General features: G+C 39.1%; 1 protein-coding gene across 6 annotated transcripts in view; it reads left to right on the top strand.

Annotated features, from left to right (window-relative positions):
• The window catches only part of SATB1 (SATB homeobox 1), a 94111-nt gene that overhangs the window by 33477 nt on the left and 37650 nt on the right, over window positions 1-22984 (top strand). For all 6 annotated transcript variants that reach the window (XM_080386425.1, XM_080386430.1, XM_080386429.1 and 3 more), the window contains 2 exons: window positions 12660-12771; window positions 15478-15932. In XM_080386425.1, the coding sequence (XP_080242551.1) occupies window positions 12660-12771; window positions 15478-15932 (567 nt within the window). The remainder of the gene's footprint in view (window positions 1-12659; window positions 12772-15477; window positions 15933-22984) is intronic.

A 22984-nucleotide genomic window follows, 5' to 3' on the forward strand; every position in this document is an offset into this window, starting at 1 on the left:
CTGTACCTCAGATTTTAAAGTTGTCATTAATTATTTCAAGGAAGTAAATCCTTGAGGGCCTGGGCTCAGGTTTTGGCAGGTGGGGCCTTTCAACCCACCCCTCAGTTGCTTGAGAGGATTCACTCTGATGTCTCTTCAAGCTGACGTGTATCTGGATTTGTAAAACATTTTTAATTGACTATTAAAATTTGTGCCTATGTTTTTTAGCCATCCAGATAGAATGGGCAGTACTGAGCCTATTGTTGATGGGACAGGGAAGATGAAATACGTGTGTTGGTAGAGTGGTGTGAGGACATTGGCAGGATACTCGGCCTTTCAATCACTTGATCTTTTGATCATTGATTTATGTTCTTTAGATGACCTAAACTCTCTGTGTTAAAGCTCTAGCTGTCTGTCTGCAGCTGTTTTATCTGAGCAGTGCCCTGTTAAAAGAGAAAAAACATAGCTATTTTCTTCTGCCTCTTCATTAGAATTAACTATAATGAGGGTGCCCCACTTATGGGGCCTGGACTTGCTGTGGGGAGGAGGGGAATATACCTTGTTTCTCAAATAAATGCAGTTTCTGACTTCAGAGGACTCTGCAGCATCAGTGTGTTCCTTAGTATCCGCGCTGCGTGAGGCCTTGTTTCTGCTTCTGAAAAAGTGAGGAGTCCAATAGAGGGGTTGTGCTAGTAGTGTATTTTGTTTTGGTTTTTATTTCTTTTACACTCCTGAAGTCAGCTGTATGAGGATGTAAGTAGCTGTCTTCTGCCAGGCTGTCCTGTGAACAAAGTACAAAATTCATGTGTTTCTAAGAGAGTAACATTTTTGGAACTGTGCTCCCCACTTTGTGTGCTAACCACTTGGGGTTGTATCTCAGCAATTTTGAGAACTGTGTCATGTGAATGATTATCTGTATCATATGGACTTCGAGTTTTAGGGAAGTGATGGAACAAAAAAGGAACAGGGCCCATTATCTTCTGATACATTTTGCTTCTGAAACGTGCACGTGTTGTAGAACTGAGCCCTACTCGACTCAGTGGTCCTGAGAATGTTCTATAGAATAACTCGCTTTTTAAATATTTGTGATGATGTTCTGCTTTATATATATATAAAAAACCCCTATGCGCTGCTTTTTTTATTTTTACGTTCAGTGGGTTAAGAAACAGTCAAGTAATGCACTGCTACAGAAATCTGCATTCATTCATTCATGTTTCTTGCATACTTCTTAACGCAATCATGGCCAAGTGCAAACACTGATTTTTTTTTTTTTCCCCATAACTTTATTAGAGGGTTAACAAGCCACTCCTCCAGTGTCCTTTAAAGCAAGATTGCGAATAAGTCTCTTTTTTTTTTTTTTTCTTTCCCCTTCTTATTGGCAAATTGTTGGCTGTAGAGTACTGCACAAGTATAAACAACATGAGAGATCCTTTAACATAACATGAGAGAGCCTTTAGTCGCTTTGCTCCCTAGCTTTGGATCTCATTGCCAATTGAAGTAAGGAAAGCTCTGGCTGTTGGGACTTTTAAATCTAGACTTAAAAGTTATTTGTTCTGTTTAGCATTTTTAAAATTATTCTATTAGGAATTGTATGTGCTTCAGTTTTAATTTTAACTCATAATGATTGTAAAGCACCCTGGGATGCTTGCACGAAGGGCGCTACAGAAACCCAAGATTGTATTGTACTGTGTTGTAATGTATTGTATTATTACATGGTGCTGGAGTTGGACCACGGACAATTCATAGAGAAAGCGTTTGAATACTTAGCTAAAGATAAGGAGTGCGTGTGTGTGGGGGTACTGTCTCTTCTTGCTTCTTTTTCCCCTTTTCTGTCAGTTATTTTATTAAACTAAATTAACATGGCAGTTATTCCCTACGAAATGCCAGCATAATTTACTGCTGCAGAGGGGCTCAAAATGTAAACCAGATGATAAACTAAAAATAAAAAAGTCCACATTAAGATTTAATTGCACTTCCCTTTCTATATTACGTTCTTATGTAAAATACATTACAAAACAGTACTTTCTTTATCACTTCCTTCACTTTTAACTGAATTTCATTAACAATAAAGAAATATATTGTCTCTGTTTCAGTAATGTCACTTGACAGTTAATCCCTTAACTTGATGTACATGTCTTTAAGATATTTTTTTTTTCTTTTATAAAGAACATGATAGCACTGACTGGAGCCAAGTATTGCACAATCATGTGATTTGCAAGTTTCCCAGCTCACAGCTTTGCCAGTGCAGGTCAATTCACACCTGCCACACTTATGCCATTCTGGTCCTCATGTTGCTTTTCCTCAGTGATTGTCAGAGGTAGAGAGACTTGTGTGTGCGGCTCCTTCCTTCCCCCCTCCCTCCTCACTCCAAATGTGTGGTAAACCTTGTGCATTGGAAGTGTCTGCTCAGGAATTAAATGGAGTTTAATTTCTGTCCATTAGGAAGCTGCTATCCACATCGCCAATTAAGCCTTCTATTTAAAGGGCGAGGAGATATGTATGTCTACATCTTAATCACTGCTGCGACTGGTTTGCAGAGACCTTCCCTGACTGGTTCATTTATTGCTAGCAGTGGTGGGAGGCACGGAGATCAGCATGGTTATAAAACCTACCAAAAGCTGAGCAAATGCTGTAGGTGCAGTAGCGTCACTGTCAGCAGACTTAAAGCTGAGGTACGCCTGTGTTAGGGGATGCAAGGGTGTAGGCTTAAAGATGTGTTGGGAGAAAATTACTTGAATTGGTAATAATTTTTTACCTGACGGGAATGAAAGCAAAGGAGGACCCACTTATTGAGAGGCAATGCTAAGAGAGCAGCAACCCTCGCCTTGTCAGACCAGACTCATTGCGTGTCTTCACTCTAATCATAACTTAGAAGGGAGATGTGTTTTTTAAACAGGCTCTGAGCAAAACTCTCAGAGCTTGTTCCCTCCCCAATGCTTTCCCTCCCCCCCCCTTCTTTTTTAATTAACAATTAGATTCTTCCTTTTTATTTCCAAGAAACATGGTAAGAGAACCTAACGTGAGGGTGAGCTTTGTCTGTCTTTCCTTGGACACTTCTTTAAGAACAGTACAAATACTATCAGATTCCTCTGGTGCTTTGCAGCAGCAATCAGAGGACAGGTTTTTCAGGACAGCAGCAACCTCAGACCTGCCTTACTGCAAGCCGTGGAACAAACTACTCAAAAGGGAAAGTTCTGTTCCCCAGGGGTGGGAACAGATGAAAGGTTCTCCTCATATACACCGGTCTCTTAATTATTTTTATTTTTTAAGTACTAAGACTTCCTACACTGAGAGTTGCAGTTCTTTTGTAAGCTTGTGCCAGAAGAGGGGGAAAACTGCGCTAAAGCATAACCTGTGCCTGACTGTGCCGCCTTTCCAAAGGATTTGATACTTTTTAGTGAACTCATGGAGATGGGTGGGTTTCATAATGATGAAAAACTGAAGCACGCGTGAAGGGCCTAAGTGTCAATGGCCTTTCTAGAGTTGAGGAAGGGATTTCAGTTCCCTAAGTTTATGTAGTGTGTTTGTATTTGAATCAGTATATCTAGACTTTTTCAGAATTGTGGGGGGTTGTATGTATACACACACACACACACATATATGTACTTGCCAGCTAGTATGTCCCCAAGCTCTTAAAGCTCTGTTCCTTATTCTGAACTTCTTGTAAGAAGGAGCTTTGTGTACTAGACCTAATCGAGCTACATTTTTTAGATTTATTATATTTCAATATAAAGGGTAACTAAGAAAAAAAATTAATAAATAGACCCTGAAAGTGCCTGTGCGTATTCCTCATGAAAAGCTAGCAGGAATATTTCTGTTCTGTGATAATTTCATAGAGACTTGCATCTTTTTATGAATTCTTCAGAACATCTATACTTTTGACAAACTCTTGTCAGTGAAAGGCAGCAACACAGAGGTGAAACTAGTATCTTGGCTAACATAGCTGCTTAAAATGTCACTTTCATATGATTTTACTTAGCAGAAGTTAAGAATCCATAGCAAATTTCATAGTGTAACTCATTTGTCTCCTGACAAATTTTTACGTTTTTCTCGGGACAGAATGTAGTTTGTTTGTGTGCTTTTAGCAGCATAAATATCCTCACAGCATTTGGGTCTATGTGGTTAAGAATAATCAGATGTACAGGTGGCTCATAAAGAGGCACATGGCCTGGAACAATAAATCTGACACTTAACCATTTAAACAAAGGATAGGCAAGGGTTGTTACATTTGGCACTAGAGGGGTATTTAAGCAAGCAATCAGAGGCCTGAGAGAGGTACTGTCTAGGAGCAGAAATCAATGAAGTTCAAACTAAAAACTAGTCATACATGAAAAAATAAAATAAAATAAAAAAGGTACCTATCTAGTGAAAGAGATTACCATGGGATGTGGTGAAAGATCCAGCACAAGAAATCTTCAGATCAATATCAGATGTTTGCTCTATCTCAGCCACAGGTAACTTGGCCAAATTTAGAAATTCCTAGATAAGCTTCTAGGGTCTCTTTTATATAGAGTCCAAACAGATGCTCAAAATGGTCCCATTTGGCTTTAAAAATCTGCAAAAACTTGTGTAGAAAAAGGAAAAGAGATCAAGGAAAAAGCTTATCCTGAACGCCAAAAGAAATTCTGCAAGACAACTGTTAGTGCTACTGAGTCTGATGACTTCTTGTCTGGACATTGTGCCTTAGGGCTCAACTTGATGCCAGACATCTGATGCTTTGCCTAGCAGAACAGTGGAATCCGAGAAGAGACATGCTGAAAATCATGTCCTATTTCCCAGCAAGGAAGTCTTTTTTAACGTGGTGGATAATGCTAAGCAATTTTGAAGAGTCTTTAACAGAAACTGTAGTTAAAACAACCATTGCGGCTGGTTAAAGATAGAACAATTATCAACATCTCCATCAGCAGAATGTATATACTTCATTTTTTTGGAAGAGGTTTCTGTGCCTACAGCTGAATGTAATGCATTAATAGAGCTAAAATGTCCCCTTATCACACACAACATTTGCATGAGGATAGCATTTGGAAGCACGTGCATTAGGATTAGCATTTCCAGATAGGAAACAAGTCAGAAGCACTCTGACCTGGCTGGAACAGAGTAGTTGGAAATAAAAGCAATCCACCCAAGAGGAAGGCTGAAGTACCTCTTACTCTGGATTTTTACTGGATCAGTCTGTGAGATCTCCAAGGCCCCACCTACCCCATTCCTGTACGTGAAATGCTGGTTTGCCCTGTACGCGTCCATTGCGCATGATCTGGATTGTCCTTCTGGGCTCCAGCTTCCCATACTCTCGTTCCCTGCGTCCTAAGGAGAGGAGGTGAATGTAGGCACGCAGGCTTCATGTGGCATTGCCACATGAACAGGAACAGCAGCAACCTGGCAAGGGGCTGAGGACCCTGTCTCCACATTGTGGCAGTGAGAAGGAGTGATGGAACTTACCCTGTGGACTTGAAGTCCAGCCATGGTTGGAGCAGAGCTTCTGGGTTTGGCTTCATCTAGCAGAAATTCTGCCTGTACGCCCCAAGATAGCTTTGTGATGGGCACCGAAGTAGGAGCAATGGGGAGAGCCCTCGAAAATGTGCATTCCTAATTCAAGCTAAAAGAGCAGTCCAAAGCAATCTACTTCACAAGTTTTTTTCAAGCAGATTCCTGCTGAAATGGATAGTGCTTTCCTTACCCATGGAGCTCTAAGGTTTCGGAGCTCTTCTGGCAAAGGCACTTGCAGAATCAAAATCTTAGAGTGCAGTAATTCACCCCTCAAAATATAGGACCATTTTCATTCCATAAAGTAAACCAAGAATTAACTTACTAAATACTGATTATTTTGCAGTTTATATTTCATCCAGGTTGATTTTAGGAAGGATTTACCCAGGACTTTTAGTACTAAGTACCTGCCATTTACAAATAGCATGCAATAAAAATCAGGATTCTTAAAAAGATCCATGTCGGACACCTGCCAATGAAGACGAAAATGTGTTACGTGTCCTTATCTTACATAGGTTGAGGTTGTGATTTCTTTTTTTTTTTTTTTTTTTTTAAAGTCTAAGGCACTATGCCATAAAGCTTGTAAAGCAGTTATGAAGTTCTTTAAATCTGTATTAACATTTCCCTCCTACCTATCTTTCTCTCTTTTAGACTTTTAACCTTTGTAGATATAAGACTAGTATCTTGGGAAGCAGCTTACTTGAGCTTTATTTATATCTGTCAGTGGGAGATGCTTGGAAAACATTGGGAGAATGCTGCTCTGTCATGCAGCAACCGGGAATTTACATTACAAAATGGTAAAAATAATCAGTGCAAGAATCAGTTCCTTCAGATGCTGAATCCTCATTTCTGGTTTTCAAAATCTTCTTGTGTGTGGGTATATTTCTGTACGAATATAAATAAATGTTCATAGATGTATATTTTATCTGGGTTCTTTTGGTTTTATATCTTCCCTCATTACATTCAATGTAGCTTTGTTTACATTAATACATACATTTATAATACTTAAAGACAACATAAGGCAGAAAAGGAGGAGGAGATAATTTAGGCTTTACAAGGTTAGGAGAAAGGAGGAAAGACATGCTTGTGTATTGGAAGAAAAGCTTGTACCATCATTTTAAATCTGCCTTTAGGTGATTTTAACTTACATGACCAGCATTTGCAATGCAGAACCTTACTTTGCCTGACTCTGGCAGCAGTATGGAGGTCAGATAACCATCCAAGTGCAATGCCAAAGGCATAAAAAAAAGTTTTTTCCTCTCTGTTCCTCTGTGGGTTTTTCCCTTTCCTACGTGTTTATAGGGCATATGACAACAAATTCCCTTGCATTACTTGCTGTAGTTCAAGGTAATAGACCAAGGAATTTAACATAATTCTTCATACTCAATTAAACTGTCCGTTTCGTGATTCCTTATCCAAAAAACAGCTAGTGGCAGGGTATGTTTGGTCTGCTTTTATTCGGAGTGGCAGATGATAATTCTCTGCCATACCAGAACACTAGGAACAACATTTTGCCCTGGTTGGGTTTTTGCAGTACGTGGGTTGGTGTAGGCTCTGGCAGGCTAAAATCTTTTGATTTGGGGATAATCTTGTGTTATCCGGTTGGGGCTTGAATGTTCCCTTCTCATTTGAAAAATGTTAACGTAGAGCCTCCTGAGAAATAAGCGCTCCTAAGTGTTCAGCTTGTATTAAAACTGATGCTTGTGATTTCCACGCAAACAAAAGCCAGTGATAGTGGCTAGGATAGGGGAAACAAAGTTCCTCTGTCCTTTGTGAAAAGATCCCTCCCCCCCCTGCCCAATCTTTAAGTTCTGTTCTGTTCTGCAACTTTATCACTATTCAAACTAGGTCTGGGGACAAAAGCCTTGTAGCTTGTCTCTCTTCTTTTTTTTTTTTTTTTTTCCTTTTCCTTAAGGGTTGCAGCATTGGAACATGCTACCCTGTTGATGTCTAGGGATGTAAAGTAGAGGATTTATGAAAGAGAAAATAGAATAGAGCCTTAAAAGTTTGGCCTTAAAAAATGGAGCCAGTAGTTTGACAGATTGTTCAGTAAATGTTCGTTTTATTGAGAATTATAAAAAAGGTGCTTAACGCCTCTGTGCCATTAATATAATACATTAAAAGGTTACTGTCAAGATTAGTGCTTCAGCTCTGAAAATTGACTGTAGGGTTTATGGGCAGCACTGTTCATACTCTGCTTGGAAGATGAGGTGTCTTCTACTTACCACTTGACAAAACCATTATGTTGTTACAAGGCTTTATACTGAAAAACTTGACAAATAGTAAAACATAAATAAAATCTCATTTGAAAAGCTGGAGAATAGTTGCTGTCTGTCTTATAGCCAGATTTAGCAGATGCGGGTTTGAATGTAAAACAGTTGTGAAAATAGCCAGTGTCAAACTAGTGCAAAATTAAACTTGTGGGGTGTTCTGTTTTCAGTGTCTGTTATTGTTGAAGTACTCCATTTCAAAAGCATGCATTCCTTCCTACAGAAAAAAAATCAGATTCCTTAGTTGAAATTAATTAGCATTCAGAAACCAGATAGCATGTTTTTGGGTATTCATGAGATCTCTGTTTGAAAAAATGTTTTTAACTTGTAGAAATGTGTTGCAACACACAGATGGGAAGAAAAAGAAAAAAAAAAATCTCTTTAGCAAGCACTGTGTATAAAAGGAATATTACATTTTGCACGCTCCTGATTACCCTGTGTAAACAGTTTTTGACATCTGTCTTTATAGTTTTCGAGGAGAGGAAGACTTTGTTAAAAGAACCATTTTTATACAGCAGTCACCATTTCAGTCTTGCTTTACCTGTATTATGAAAGCAGATGGTCTGCATGTCTTTTGAATATTTATAACTATCAAAAACAATCTCTTGCTATTCACCCTTAGGCTTATGAGATGTCAGGGCTGTTCTGGTTGAAAAAAAATCATCTTGGGTGTTTACAGAAAGAGGATTACATTAAGCTGAAATGACTATACATTTTCCAGTTTAATATTTGTCCATCAGCTGTTTAATCGTATTTAGATAATTGTGTAAATAAGTTGTTGCAGCCCTTGCCCCTTCCACTGAGCAGGCTTGAAGCTTTAAACACCGATGAATGAGCTGCAAAAAAGCTCGGATTTTTTTTTTCCTAGTTAAACAACCTGGAAGGCCTAAAGAAGTTTTGGTTACAATGCTCCTTTTGAAGGAAATGTTTCATTTGCAGAGGAATCCCCGATATCTAATTCAGCCGAGTTGTTTTAGGAAGCTGCTGTGTCTGTTACTCTCTGCTAAGTCTGCTAGCACGTATTTGTTCTGTGTAAATACTGCAGCCCAACTACCCCTTCATGAGGCATGAAAACAACCTCATTCTGCCCATATGAAAATAATTTTAAGGTTATTTAGGGGAAGTTTTGGGACTGTGGGGGTTAAAAGCTTTTTTGACTGGAAGCTGAGCAATCACTGATAACAGATTTTGCTGTGGTTGGTTGATTTGGCAGAAAAGCATGAACAGTTTTGGTTTAGATGATTGAATTAACCTGATTAACATTGTTTTTGTTGTTTTGCAAAAAGGACAACAGTATACTTTTAGCGATGATCGAACAATACTTCACCTGGTTGGAGAGCAGTGTTAGAGGCAATGACTCAGAAATGCCTCCCTTGTAGCACCTGCAGCGGTGGCTGCAGCAACCAGCCGGCACGAAAGGCTCGGTCCTGCCCGTGTCTTGCAGGATGCACCTTGCATGAGATTCTGCTGCAATGTGAAGGGTCCTGCCATTTTAGTGGGGTTTATTTGATGGGCACTTGAAAAGAGTTCTGGTTAAGGTTTAAGGTATTTCCCCAGGGAGTTCCCCAACTTCTTTGAGAGATGATGGTGTCTGATTTTCAAATCTCGGGTATTCAGTCTTGCTGAGAGACTGGGATTTGGTTCAAACTACGCTGGGTGAACCTCAGCTGAACTTCAGAACGAATTCTACCCCTACCTCCACACAGTTTTTGGATGCCTAATTATAATTAACTTATTTGGCTAAAAAAAGAGCACTTGGGCTGCAGCAGATGGTATCATTCCAGAATAGTGGGATTTCTGTGAAGGTGGCACCATTTCAGATGAGATCTCCTGGTTTTCAGAACAGGACTACAAGTGATGTGGTTGCGGGGGTGGGGATGGAGAGGGGGTAAAGAGGGAAATTTGGGATCTGGAAATCTCACAGCTTTCAAGGATAAACTTCTAGGAGATACGTTATGACTGCAGATCTGTGACCAGTTTTTGCCTTCTATCAATTTTCTTTGCGACGTGTGAAAAAGAAATCAGATTATGAGTGATGAATGTGATGCATTTGAGTATTTGTATGATATATCAATATTCATCATCCTTGTCCATGGGAAGCGTCTGCCTCTGTGCCTTACAGATAAGGAATGCCTATATACAGTAGTACCTGAATATGATGTGCCTCAAATATAATAATTTTCGTTTTGATTATTGATAAGTATAAGCCAAGACATGGGGAGCTCCTCACATGTCATGACCCGGGAAATAAGAAAAACTTCAATATGCCTCCAGTCTAGATCGTGGTTCTCTGAGACCACTAACTCACAGGGCTGATCTTCAGTTTTAGGCCCTAAACATAGTGGGCATTCATATATGTAGATTGCCATTAAAACATATAGGAATTCTACAGCAATAGGAATTTCATAGGAATTTCTATAGCAAAGTGCATCTTGCTGCACTGATGTGACTGCAGGTTTGATGACAATAAATAAAGCATAGAAACAATGAAATTCAATGTTGTCATGTTATTTTCTGAGTTAACAAGGTAGTAATATTTTATCTGGCTTGTAAAATTTTGCCTTCAGTGAATTAGTAAATAAATCATTGATTCCTCCTGATGAGGATTCTTAGTGTAGGTAATATCACTTGAATGTTTGCATGAAGTGTTCTTGAAGAAAAAGCAGGATAATTTTCATTTTTAAATATGTTGATAATTTCTGTGGGGTTTATTTTATCTACTTTGAAGAGCTGGAGTAAAACCCCAATCTTAGCCATCAGAGCCTGAAGTTCATGTTGTGTCAAAGCAGCTAAAATTCCTACCAGTGTTATTTTTACACACCAGTCCCCTATCTGGTTGTAAAATAAAGTAACTGCATTAAATTTATTCCTGAAGAAGCAGGGGATGTCACAAACTGCCATGTCATTGGCATATCTTCTTTGTAAAATGACATGGAAGAGAGGACTAGGAAACCCTAGAGAAACATCTTCATCAATAATAGGTAATTTACTAAAATTATTACTAATATACATGTTTTCATACTTCCTAATGTTATTTGGGCAGGAGAAGGTACCTGAAAGGGGCAGAGAAAAATAGAGGAAACCACCTGGAAGTCTAAATGACGTCCACAAAATATGCACAAGCTCATATGGGATGGTGGCCCATTACATGTGCAGTTCCCCATTTTGCACATGCGGATCTGCAGGTTTTGCTTATACAGTAACTGTGCATTCACAGAATTTACCTGTTCAGATTCACGAGACTTTTTAAATCATGTCTTAATGTAACATGTGCCATTAAAATGGTTTAATCTTTAAAAGGGCTTAAACAATAATTTTGGAAGTATTAGACATTAATGATACTGGTGTTATATTGGAAATTGAAATTGGGTTCAGCTGAGCTTGGTTCAGGTCATTCAGGCTAGAGTTGCAGTAGTCTATTAGGATTTCATTCTCCTTTTATACCACTGACAAAAGGCTTCAAGCTAATTTCAGAAATGCCAGATTAATATCAAGGAATGGTAAGAATTTTGGTGATTCAGAGAAACATTAAAATAGCTGCCTGGTGAGTAGAGGGTGTCCACGTTTGACATAAATAATACTGCTTCACTCTAGCAGTTCTAAGCCTCCACAAATAGCTTGTTACTGAGTAATATGTTAGAAAATGGTTTAGTGAGCTTCACTAAGATCAGTAATCCAGGTACTTTTACTCAGAAGCTGAACTAGCCTTATAAAAGAAGACTTATAGTAATATTTATTGCATTTTTATTCCCAACTTTTTCTTCCAGTGGTTATTGCAGTTTGTGTAACAAAGGGTTGATGCTATACATCGATTTTACAACAGCACATAGCTAAATGTTACATGCTGAATAGTGAAGAAACATAATAATCAGGGCTTTGTCCTCTTGACTGTCATTGTTTTCTCAATACGCTGGACAATTCCTGTAGTTAAGCTAAAAGTGACTACTTTCCACATAGAAATTGAAAGGGTGGCAAAGTTCAGTCTATTGAAATTATATTTGCTAATTTTGTTGTTCATACATCATATACTGAGTATAATTTTCAAGTTGAAGCATTATCTCATTTTTGCAAGGCTTAGTCTTAATTGATTTTGTAAAAGAATGTACTGGAACTGAAAGTTTTATGCATTGTAAATTCCACTATTTTAAAATTGGTCAAAACTGAGCAGAAGGTAAATTTCTCACTGTAGCTATCTGATATCTCGAGAACCTTTGAGAAAAAATTGTTTCTATCATCCTTTGGTCTATTTTACAGCTAATACTCAGTTACAGAATTAGACCTGACAATAAGTGCTTTTCATAAGCCTGTTTCTGCGAATCACTTAAAGTACCCTGTTTAGGAAAAGCAAGTCTGGGTTCATTTTGGGTTGATACATACATATTTTATTCTACTATAAGCTCCCTTATTTTATCCTGCAAATAGTTTGTTCAGATTAACATGCATCCTATGATTTTCTGGGGTCCACCCTGTGATAGGTGGCACAAAGGGAATGGGCACGGGTAACTTGGGGCATTGCTTTCATATTTGGAGTCAGTGCAGGATTTGTATGCCTGTAAACTTGTGTGGGTATGTGAAAGGTCAGTCAAGTTTAAAAGCAGAAATAGCACAAACAAAATGCACTTTCAAGATTAGCGTCTTCCGTCCGGAGCCCATCCCATTGCCTGATATTTCTTGGTCGATAACTTTGTTCTTCCCTTAGTGCATCTGCTTTTTTTTTTTTTTTGCTCCCATTTACAATATACCTTGGTTAGGGTTTATGCTCAATTATGCTCAAAGTTTTTTAAAAAGCTTTGGACGATAGGATTAAAAATGCAATATGGTTCTCAAACTCTAAAAATATAATGGTTTCAACAATTGAAATAATTTGTGCTTTGACTTGTACTGCTCTGTATTACAGATTTTTTTTCTTCTCCCCTTTTCACACAGAGTATGATTTCTTCCATTGTGAACAGCACTTACTATGCAAATGTCTCAGCAGCAAAATGTCAGGAATTTGGAAGGTGGTATAAACATTTCAAGAAGGCAAAAGATATGATGGGTAAGCAGAAAAAAAAAAAAAAAAAAAGAAAAAAAAGCCGTGATGGTGGATACATACCATTATGTGTCACGTTGAGGTCTGTCACAGTCATATAAGAAGCCAGGTCCCTTCACGATAAGTTTAGGATGCTTTTGATGATTAGATGTAGAAAGTACATATATAGTGAAAGAATTCATTTAAATAAATATTTGCTATTGAAACAGCCAAACTGACTTGAGTTGCCAGAGATGTGAAGCTGTCATTCTGTAAATCTAGAGATCTTCTACCACCCAGAATAATTGTTTAAAAAACCTGTTCCTGGAACTGTGATGGACTGATTTTTTTTAATGTGTGTATTTTTTTCTTGCGCTGGCTAATGTATATTTAAAGAAATAGGCTTTTATAACTATCACTGCCTTCCAAGAAGAATGCTATAATTTTATAAATTCTTATCTTTCTCTAACTTTGGGGCCATTTTCAATTCATTTTAAGAAATAGATGTTGTAACAGTTGTTTGCTTGTTGTAGTAAGCACAAGGAAAATAATGGAGAAAAAAAAATCCATCAGTGGGACATACTAATTCTGTAATACTTTTTGTCTTTCTGCGTTGTCCGTTTTTAAAACTATTTCTTAAACCTGTTAACACAGTTTTGAACATTTTATGTCAGAAAATTTCTATGTAGTTTTCAACAGAATGAAGAAATGGTACCTCAGTTTGGATTGAATTTTGAGCTTGACTTAGCTTTCCGTATTTGAAGCAAAATCATTCATCTACCAAAACTGGTTCCTTGCCTTTTATAGCTTAAGGCTGTAATGAAGACAATGCATCACTTTTGTGATAATTGCTTGAATTACTATTCCAAGTGAATGGCCCACTTGGGTTGATCTCTACTTCCCGCTAGTGAAAAAAAGGCAGCTTCTTTCCTTATCTGCTTTGTACCTTCTGTGCAACACCAAACCCTTCCTCTGACACCACCGAGGTCAGTGGTAAGGCTTCACTTGGTTTTGGGTGGTTCCTGTGCGAGGAGCAGATTGCCTGCATGGGAGGGTGAACCTTTCCGCAGCAGCCTCTCCCACCTCCATTGCAGCAGCGCTCCTGCATGGGGCAACCCCTGCAAAAATTTCCTTACATGACCTGCCAGGACAGGTTCACCATCCATTCATGAGGGGACAATGAAGCCAATGCATAGGAACCATACATACATGTGTGTGTGTGTGTCTGTTCCTGTGTATCCTAATGCTTGGGGGGAGAGGCACCATTGCCCCCAATGCCACGTGGGTGAGGAGCATCGGGTGCTCTGCTGGGGGGCTGGTCCAGGCTAAGGACACCAGACCACTGTGCAGAACTACTGGCTTGCTTTTTGGTTTTTAGATTTCTGCCCATGATAGGAGTGAGGGGGAAGGCAGGGCTGCAGGTGGGAATCCAGGTGCCGATATCTTCTTCCAGCGCTCATTCCTGTGGAGGAAAGGGTGGTTTTACACAGAATGACTGTTAGTGGAGATCATAATTACTATGAAAAGCTCAGACACTGCCTTTTTTTAAGAAATATGCTTTACGCTTTACTAGCATAAGAAAAAAATTGCTACGACACTTTTGTGAAGATACTGGCGTTTTGGTTTTTAAATAAACCATGTTTTCTTAAGGCTATTTCCAGACCAGCATTGCTAAAGCTCTAGAACTGAGATTGTTTAAAATGAAAAAGTGACATACATTGATAAAAAGGAGACTCCTTTACATCAGCCTGGAGTTATTTTATATTGTCTTATCGTGCACAAGAGGGGAGCTGGAAAAACTCTTGTAGTTTAAAAAACTGTGTTGTTAATTAAAAAGGAGGGTGTGTCAAGGCAGATGAGTTAATATAAGAAAAAAAATTCAACCATGTTGCAAGTCACTGAAAAAACCCATGCATACATGGTTGCAAGATAAAGCAGCCCATCTGTGTAATTTACATAAATTATACTAGTTCCTAGCAGTCCCATACAATTGATGCAGCATCTAGAAATTAGCAGAGCATGGGGAGGTCCACACCCCAGCCTGCTTGTTACAGATTTCAAGTGGCTGGGGACTGCAGATGTCATGGCAGGGACACCATGGGAGGAACAAAACCAGTCACCAGGGGCTTCTCTCTCTGGTCAGGGTGTGCTTTCCCGTAACAGCCCTCCTTACCCTTTGTGCAGATGCACTTGCCTTTTCACCTGCATCTTCTGCAGCACACAGAGTGGTTTCTCATGTCATGTCTTTGCCCCTTCTCTAGTTGCTTACCACCTTGTCTGAAGTCCCTGCATCCCTTGCTGCAGGGATGTGCTCTGCAGCCGTGCGCTTGCCGTTTGGTTGCGTTGCACCTTGGCAAAGCTTATGGGAAGTTACTCCTTTGCTGTACGTGGCTTCCAGCATGTGACTTTTGCCTCTGATGTTCTGTTGGTTCCTTCGAGGGCCCAGTGAAGATGATGGGCACTCAGTTTTTTGTTTTTTTTTGTTTTTTTTTTTTTTTTTTTTTTGTTAAGAAAATATTTACTACGCCATTATTTGTAGGTAAATTTTGAAGGCAAATAGCCGCAACAGTGATGTTATGGGCCTGCTGATCTAGGCTGAAAGTTCACTAAGCTTGATCCCGAATGTGTGCCATTTGATATGTGTTTATTTTTATTAGAATGTCTTGCAAGGAGTGTGAAGTTTGTGATTTTCAGTCTTATGCTAGCTTTTTTGATGTTTCTTTTCCACCGTAGTTGAGATGGATAGCCTTTCTGAACTATCCCAGCAAGGTGCCAACCATGTCAACTTTGGTCAACAGCCAGTCCCAGGGAACACAGCCGAACAGCCTCCATCCCCTGTTCAGCTTTCTCATGGTAGTCAACCATCAGTCCGGACCCCGCTTCCAAACCTGCACCCTGGACTTGTATCTACTCCCATTAGCCCTCAGCTGGTAAATCAGCAGTTGGTAATGGCCCAGTTGCTGAACCAGCAGTATGCAGTGAACAGACTTCTAGCCCAGCAGTCCTTAAACCAACAGTACTTGAACCACCCTCCTCCTGTCAGTAGATCCATGAACAAGCCGTTGGAGCAGCAGGTCTCAACAAACACAGAGGTGTCTTCCGAAATCTACCAGTGGGTCCGTGACGAACTGAAACGAGCAGGAATCTCACAGGCAGTATTTGCACGTGTGGCTTTTAATCGAACTCAGGTCAGTCATCTTTTTCCTTACTTTTTTAGAATCCAAGATTCCCTTTCTTTCTCTCTCTATTTAGTCATTATCACCTTTTATGTCTCTCTCCTCATTTCTGCCTTGTCACTTAGCTCCTGTGAAGGAACCGCGTTTCCTTGCAGGACCAGTGTCCATGTTGATACAGTACAGAAATCTTCAGTGATTGGTTTGTGGAAATACCTGCTGTTCTTACAGACACCTTCGTTCCTCTCCAGTTGTGATGGTTTATGAATAGCTGAGTCTTCTCTGGCAAGGATATGAGCAGCTCTGTGCAGAACCATTCACAAAGTCACCCAACAGATTGCCTTTTGTGTTGCAAAGGTATACGCGTATTGACCACATGCATGCACTGAACAACCTGTCTTCTTTCACAGGTGTATGGAGACGGTCTTTTATTCTTGTTTCCATTTCTTTTTAGTATTTTCTAGTGAAAGTCTTAATAACATCTTCTCGGGCTTCTGAAAAGATTAAAAATTAAAAGCTTTATTTTTAGATCATCTACTTTTTTCATGTATTTTTGTAGTTTGTTGCAAAAAACAGTAGTTGCTGAGATTGCTGATGTCCACGTCAGAACATATACTTCAGCTCTTCAATGCAGAAAAAGCTAGCCCTAGCAAAGCTGATAAGTAACACTAAAATGTGTTATTTTTTACACCTGTTTTAGAAGCTAACCCTGTTATAATTTATTCTGCTCTATGAATTTAACTTAATGCCATGTTGCATGGAATTTAATCAAGCAGAAATTATGGAAGAAATTACAGTATATCCAATGCAAATAATAAGATCTCAAAATTTTTGTATTCTGTTTTAACAGAAAATAAAATAGCAGTTTTGTAAATAGAAAATATTTTAAAAAGACATTGGTAAGTTTGCTTTAGATTCCACATTTTTAAACCTAATGAACAAGTATTAGTCCATGGTAGAATATAGTAAAAATATCATAATTTGGGCTTCTCTTGCAATGTTGATGTTTCTCCCTTCATACCTTAGAAAATAAAAATTCTGGTTCAAATGCATTGATGCCAGATTTGAATAAGCATGTCATTTATAATTGTTCTGAATTATTATTGCCTTAAAATTTTTTACATCCTCCTCTAGCTAGAAGAAAGTAAAGTCATTGTCTGAATTTTCTGTAGAGCTCTGTGTGTTTGTGTCTTTCCTTTTAACAGCAGAGGAGGTTTTCAAGATCTGGGTCTTTCGTACCAAATTTCTTGGGATACATGAACTCATGCAAGGATTACTTAAGTAAGTTAGGTCCAGGCAGTACCATTTGTAATATTTACAAGTAAGTGACATAGAGTTTTGTTTAATACAATGTTTAATATTTTAACTGTTGATACTATAAAGTACTGAAGTAATAGTAGTAGCTTCAAGTTGCAATGGCTTGCAGCTGCCATCTTACCTGGACAAAAATCCAAGCAAATAATTCAGAAAATAAATAGTTTACTATATATTTAGTTCTTTTTCAGATATGCCTAAAATCACCTTGTTTTCTTTGCACTTTCTTCCCCCTCCAAAGTAATTTGTTCAGTTTTTGTCAGCTAGTTTTGCATGCAACTTTTGGTCTATCATTTGTGCATGAGCAGTATTTGTTACCTGAAATACAAGGATGATTGATTCTGACTGGACATTGAATTTATGTGATGCAATATGAGAGGATGCTTTTGAGATGTGATAAATGCAGCTATAGAACCAGATTTCTAATGCAAATACTGATTTTTGCTTACTATATATTTTTCTTACTACAAATGTTACTAAATATTTGGTTGAAGTTCAATTCATCCACAGATGTTGTGGTTAACCAGCTTGGTAAAACATGTTCAAAGTGACCCAAAACTGTGAGGAAACCCCAAAATGAACGTTGAAAACAAATCGCCTGAAGAGATGCGACATATACCTATAATATATTTTGGCAATTGTCAACCAGATCTACTTGAAAAAAGACAGGGTAGTATGCCTATATCCTACAAATAGTCTTAGCTAGTCAAATAGTATTTGCAGTTAGCTACATAAGACTTTCCAGTATTTGTTATATATTGTGGCAAACGTAGGGAACCGAAAGGAAAAATACTAGGAGCCTAGACAATATTAGCCTCAGTGTTGCCAAGAAATATCTCAGCATACTTTTCATATGAAGCAAAGCCCCACTGAAATCCAGAGTTTGTTGTAGGCACATTTCACCTTTGCAGAACTGAAAATTGTTAATTTTACCCATGGTAGCAGCTAATGTCCAAGTATAAACGTAGGCAGAGATACTTGTGATTCTCATATGAAAACATTTACATTTGTTCTGCTTGCTGTACTTTGGAATTCATCACAGCTTATTTAAGGATATGTCACATTTAACTAAAACTAGGGCAGTGCTTTAATAACCAATGCTATTTACATGTTATTTTCTAATATTGATGTAATATCTTTTTTTTTTTTTTTTTTGTCTAGAGCAAGTGAAAATGCTTGTTTAAATTCATCTGCTGTTTTCTGAGATACAAAGCTAACTCAGGCTTACAACTGACATTTTTGAAACTGTCATAAGCATATTTGAGCCGTGTCCAGGGAGCATATCATGCCATCAGTTTCTAAAGGCAGAAGATCTCACTGAAATTGGTTAGGAGTTCTGTGCAAAAAAACCCTGATGTTGAGATATGGTCTCAGATGCGGGGAGAGATTCGCTTTCAGTGTAAAAGTTAAGGAAGGAAGTGAACTATAAGAGTAATCTAGCTTAATATTTTGGCAATAAAAATGGACTTTGGTGTAATTGGTTGAAGGTGTTGGCACTTCTTTTTTACAGACTTGTGTTCTGCAGTATGAATACAGAATTTGCTGGAATTTTTGTGTGGGAAGGGGAGTTCTACCAGCTTAGTGTAGTAGTTCAACTTGGTAATTGAACACTTGGCTCTGATTTTCAAAAATTTTTGATTTGGGGGCAAAAATGTCAACTAGAAATATTTCTACTTCTTCCTAGCTCAAAGGAAAGAATTTAGTAAAATTACTTCTGAAAACTAAGGTGTCTTTTATTGTTAAATAATTATCATCTATTTATGAGGTAGAGCCCCCCCACCCCCCACCCCCCCTCAGAAAATTGAAAGGATGTCTTTAATATCTTCTTGGATAACTTCAACAGCAACCCTTAACTTCAGAATGGTAGTTTCAAAAATGTGTAGTTCTCAGGAATGTGCCTCGCAAAGTTTAATCAAAGAAGGGTCCGGATAGCTCTAACTTGAAAGAAAATTAACATATATACAGACACAATAGAACAGTTGTTGTAGGGAGCAGAAGCAGTTTCAGAGGGTGGAGCACCTCTCCACACGTGAAATTTCACAGCTTGCTGACTGCAGAGAAGCAGATTGAATCCTGTTAGCACCTCTTAGTAGTGCACCATGGAAGTTTGTCGAGTCAGGATTTGTACTAGCAGGTCTGAGTTTCACCTCAAGCATGGCTACCAAATGTGTCTTTCAGTCTCTTTGTTTGCTAGGGTAAATTGAGCTGCTTTTGTTTCAGCTGCCGTTCGACCAAATTAATAAACATTTCTTCCAGCTGATGCCAGTGCACTGTGCAGACACCTCTGCTTTCTTGAAATGGCAAGTTCAGTATTTCCCTGCACTTTGCTGGGCAGAAAATGGCATTTTTTCTGATGGCGCAGCCACGAGGTGATGGCACGGATGCATGGGGGCAGCTCGCCAAGGCGCAGTGCCCCACCGTCTCTGCCACAGCCTCCCGTCAGCAGTCAGGCTCAGACTGCCCCTGCAAATTTGCAGTCAAACTGGGAGGTTGCCTACTCTGTTTTGTTCTTCTTTTGGTGTTTTGTGCAGCTGAACCACCTTCGGAGCCCTAAACAAATAAACAAACTCCTCTACCCATTTCTGTCCTGTGTTTGTCAATGTAAACACGAGTCAGGAAACGCAAAGCTTTGGCTTCCCCCACGCAAGGCTGACATTTGACTTGAAGGTGTAGCTTAACCTGGCGCAGGGCAGGGTGACGTGTATGTACTGCGCGAGCAAGGAATCGTGTTAGTCATGGTTGTGGTTGGAACCGTAACTCGGGGCTGCCTGGCTGTTTGTGTACACTTTCAACCGTAACATTTGCTGCATGGACTCGGGTGCTGCCGTATGGAGATGACCTCTCAGCTCCATCTTCGCAAAAGGAGGGGGAGTGCTTTTTGCTGCTTTTGCCATCTCTGACTATTGTAATTTTTCTTCTTCCCACTTGTGATAGTTTTTCATCTCAAGGTTTTTGAGTACTTCTCAGTGTTTCTGCCAGATACCTTTTCTCTCCCCCTCCTTTCTACTTCACCCCCATGCTGCTTTAAAATATTAGCTGCCAGAATTCATTGCCTTCCGTTCATGCATAATGCCTTTTCTCATATGTGGAAACTTCTGTGTATTTAGGACTGTGCTTGTGCAAATTCAGGGCAATTGCTATTTCAAGGGAGAATGCTTGGATGCAAGAAACAGCTCCGTGCAATTTTAAAACAAAATCTAAGTTTACACAAACCACCTTCCCAGGCACTTTTATTTTTTTTTTCCTTCCACTTTGTCTTTGGCACACTTTATTTTCCAGTAAAATGAAAAATGAAGATGGATTATTCAAAATTGATAACAGTAATGGACCATCATGTAATGTTTTATTGAATTTGAGTTCTGTAAATTATGTGGTAGAGAGAAATTTGCCTGCTTAAGTATAACAGAAATTGCCACTGTATTCATATAATTCTTCGTAGTGTAATTTAAGAAAAAGCACACTATCCATATCACTATTGAATAAAAGGTAAAAAGGTGCTATTACACTATCATGACAGCTCTCCTCTTGCTACTAAGCGACATAGATAAATGTGTCTGCTTATAACTTACTTGGCAGGGATCCAGGCTTGTGGGTGGAGCTTGCGAATAATCTTCCACCTGGACATGGGATGGGAGCATCCTGCGATGGAGAGGGATAGTGTTCAGGGATGTTCTGCATGTTTCAGGGAGTTTGGGGCACATTGCATTTTTCTTCTGCGAGCTTTGAAGATCTATCAGGCTGATAAAATCTACTCGAATCAGTGATTACATTCAAAGAGGAGACAAACTGGGGGCCAGACAAGCAGTGGTTTTGTTCATATTGGCAGACACTTTCATTTATCTCCATCTTTAAAGAATTCATAATTAGCTTTTGAAAGCCCTGATAATATTTATTGAACATTTTTGTGCAATTAGTAATGAATTATACTTGTGATGACATGGAAACTTCCTTTTTTTGATGGGACCTGGTAACATTTTAAAAAAATATATTTCCAGTGCAAAAAGAATACAAGGGAGGAACACTGAGGAGGACTCTGAGCCTAACAGTGTTTATAATTTATGCAAAACAGCATTTAACTTTTATGTGACCTGAGGTACAATATCGGGAGATCACACCAAGAATTACATCTTGGCAAACCAGTTCCAGCCTGGTAAAACAAATGGTGAATCTCTGCACATCAGCATGGGACAGGATGCAAGAGCTGATATTCTCTTTCTAGGATTTTCCCATTTTACATCATCTAATGATCTTTAGCTGAAGTTTTATGCTTAGAAAATTGAGGCAGTAGCAATGAAGTAATATCTGAAGCAGGCAAACTGTATTGTAAGACTTTGCCTGCACCTGGTACAACACTTTATTTTTCATGTTATTTCCTCACGTATTCTGACCTTTAGTTTCAAAGCTCCTAGAAGCAAACACCTCCTCCTTGCCTTCTCCCTGCTCTCTCATCTCCCCTCCTCGCTCTGCATTCCTGTGCTCTGCTCCCAGCTCATGCAAAGAGTCATGGAAGTGATGGGGGAAGGAGAGGGGAATGAATACTTAATGGCATTTAATCACCAAGAGGTGTCCTGCAGCAATGGTTACACTGACAAACGCTGGAAAAATACAAAACCCGTTTTTCTTTGTTTACTTATTTCACTGAGACGGGGAAAGTTACACAAGAAAACCAGCCTTTTCTGCTTTTTTTAGCTGCCTGCTATGTGGCAAAGGCTTATATGAGCAAATATTTTTTATTATGGGCTAAAGTATTTTTCAAGGACGTTGACTGTGGCCGGCAGTGGGCTGGCTGCTGGTAAAGTGTCTCCTTTTCTGCCAATGATCAGTCCAGCTGAGTTTAGTTTTTCTTTCTTCTTTTTAATCCTGACGATGTTTTTTTCAGCACAGTACCAGTCAGAAATCAGGTGTTACAACTACCTGAAAGGAGGTTTTAGCGAGGTGGGTGTGGGCCTCTTCTCCCAAATAACAAGCGATAGGACAAGAGGAAACGGCCTCAAGTTGTGCCAGGAGAGGTTTAAATTGGATATTAGTAAAAATTTCTTCACCGAAAAGGGTTGTCAAGGATTGGAACAGGCTGCCCAGGGAAGTGGTTGAGTCACTATCTCTGGAGGTATTTACAAGACGTGTTGATGTGGCACTGCAGGACGTGGTTTAGTGGTGGACTTGGCAGTGCTGGGTTAGCGGCTGGACTCACCTTAAAGGGCTGTTCCAACCTAAACGATTCTGTTCCATTTACTGTATACATCCTGTGCTTTGCAGACAGCTTCGCCTTGTCTCCATGGCACAAAATCATTTCTTGCCTCCCTTGGAGGATGGGTTGTGTAACCCTAACACTGGCAAAACAATGGTAACTGTGGATTTGAGTACTTAGAAGTAGAAGCAAATGGTAGATGAGAATTTGATTCCCATATTTGCTAATAAGTGAATTTACTATTAGAATAACCATTAAGAAAAATTTTAAAACTTATACTCCTCCCAGATGCCACTTTTTCTGTAACTTGTTTATTTACCTTCTGAGTAGTTTCTGCCTGGATACCAGAAAATACGAGGGATGAAGAATAGCGCTAAGGAAGTATCTTCCAGGATTATTTTATTTTTTTAATCCTTCTTCATCTTATTTTTCCTGCTTAGTGCTGGAAAGACTGTTTGTGTTTTCCATCTCATTTCCCTCTTAGTTAGGCAGGCACAGAGAGGTCTTTGAGGACCACAGTGGCCCCAGTGTGGTGACTGACACCTCCATTCTCACTGCCCAGGAG

This window comes from Falco punctatus, assembly GCF_963210335.1.
Source record: "Falco punctatus genome assembly, chromosome: 4".
NCBI lineage: Eukaryota > Metazoa > Chordata > Aves > Falconiformes > Falconidae > Falco > Falco punctatus.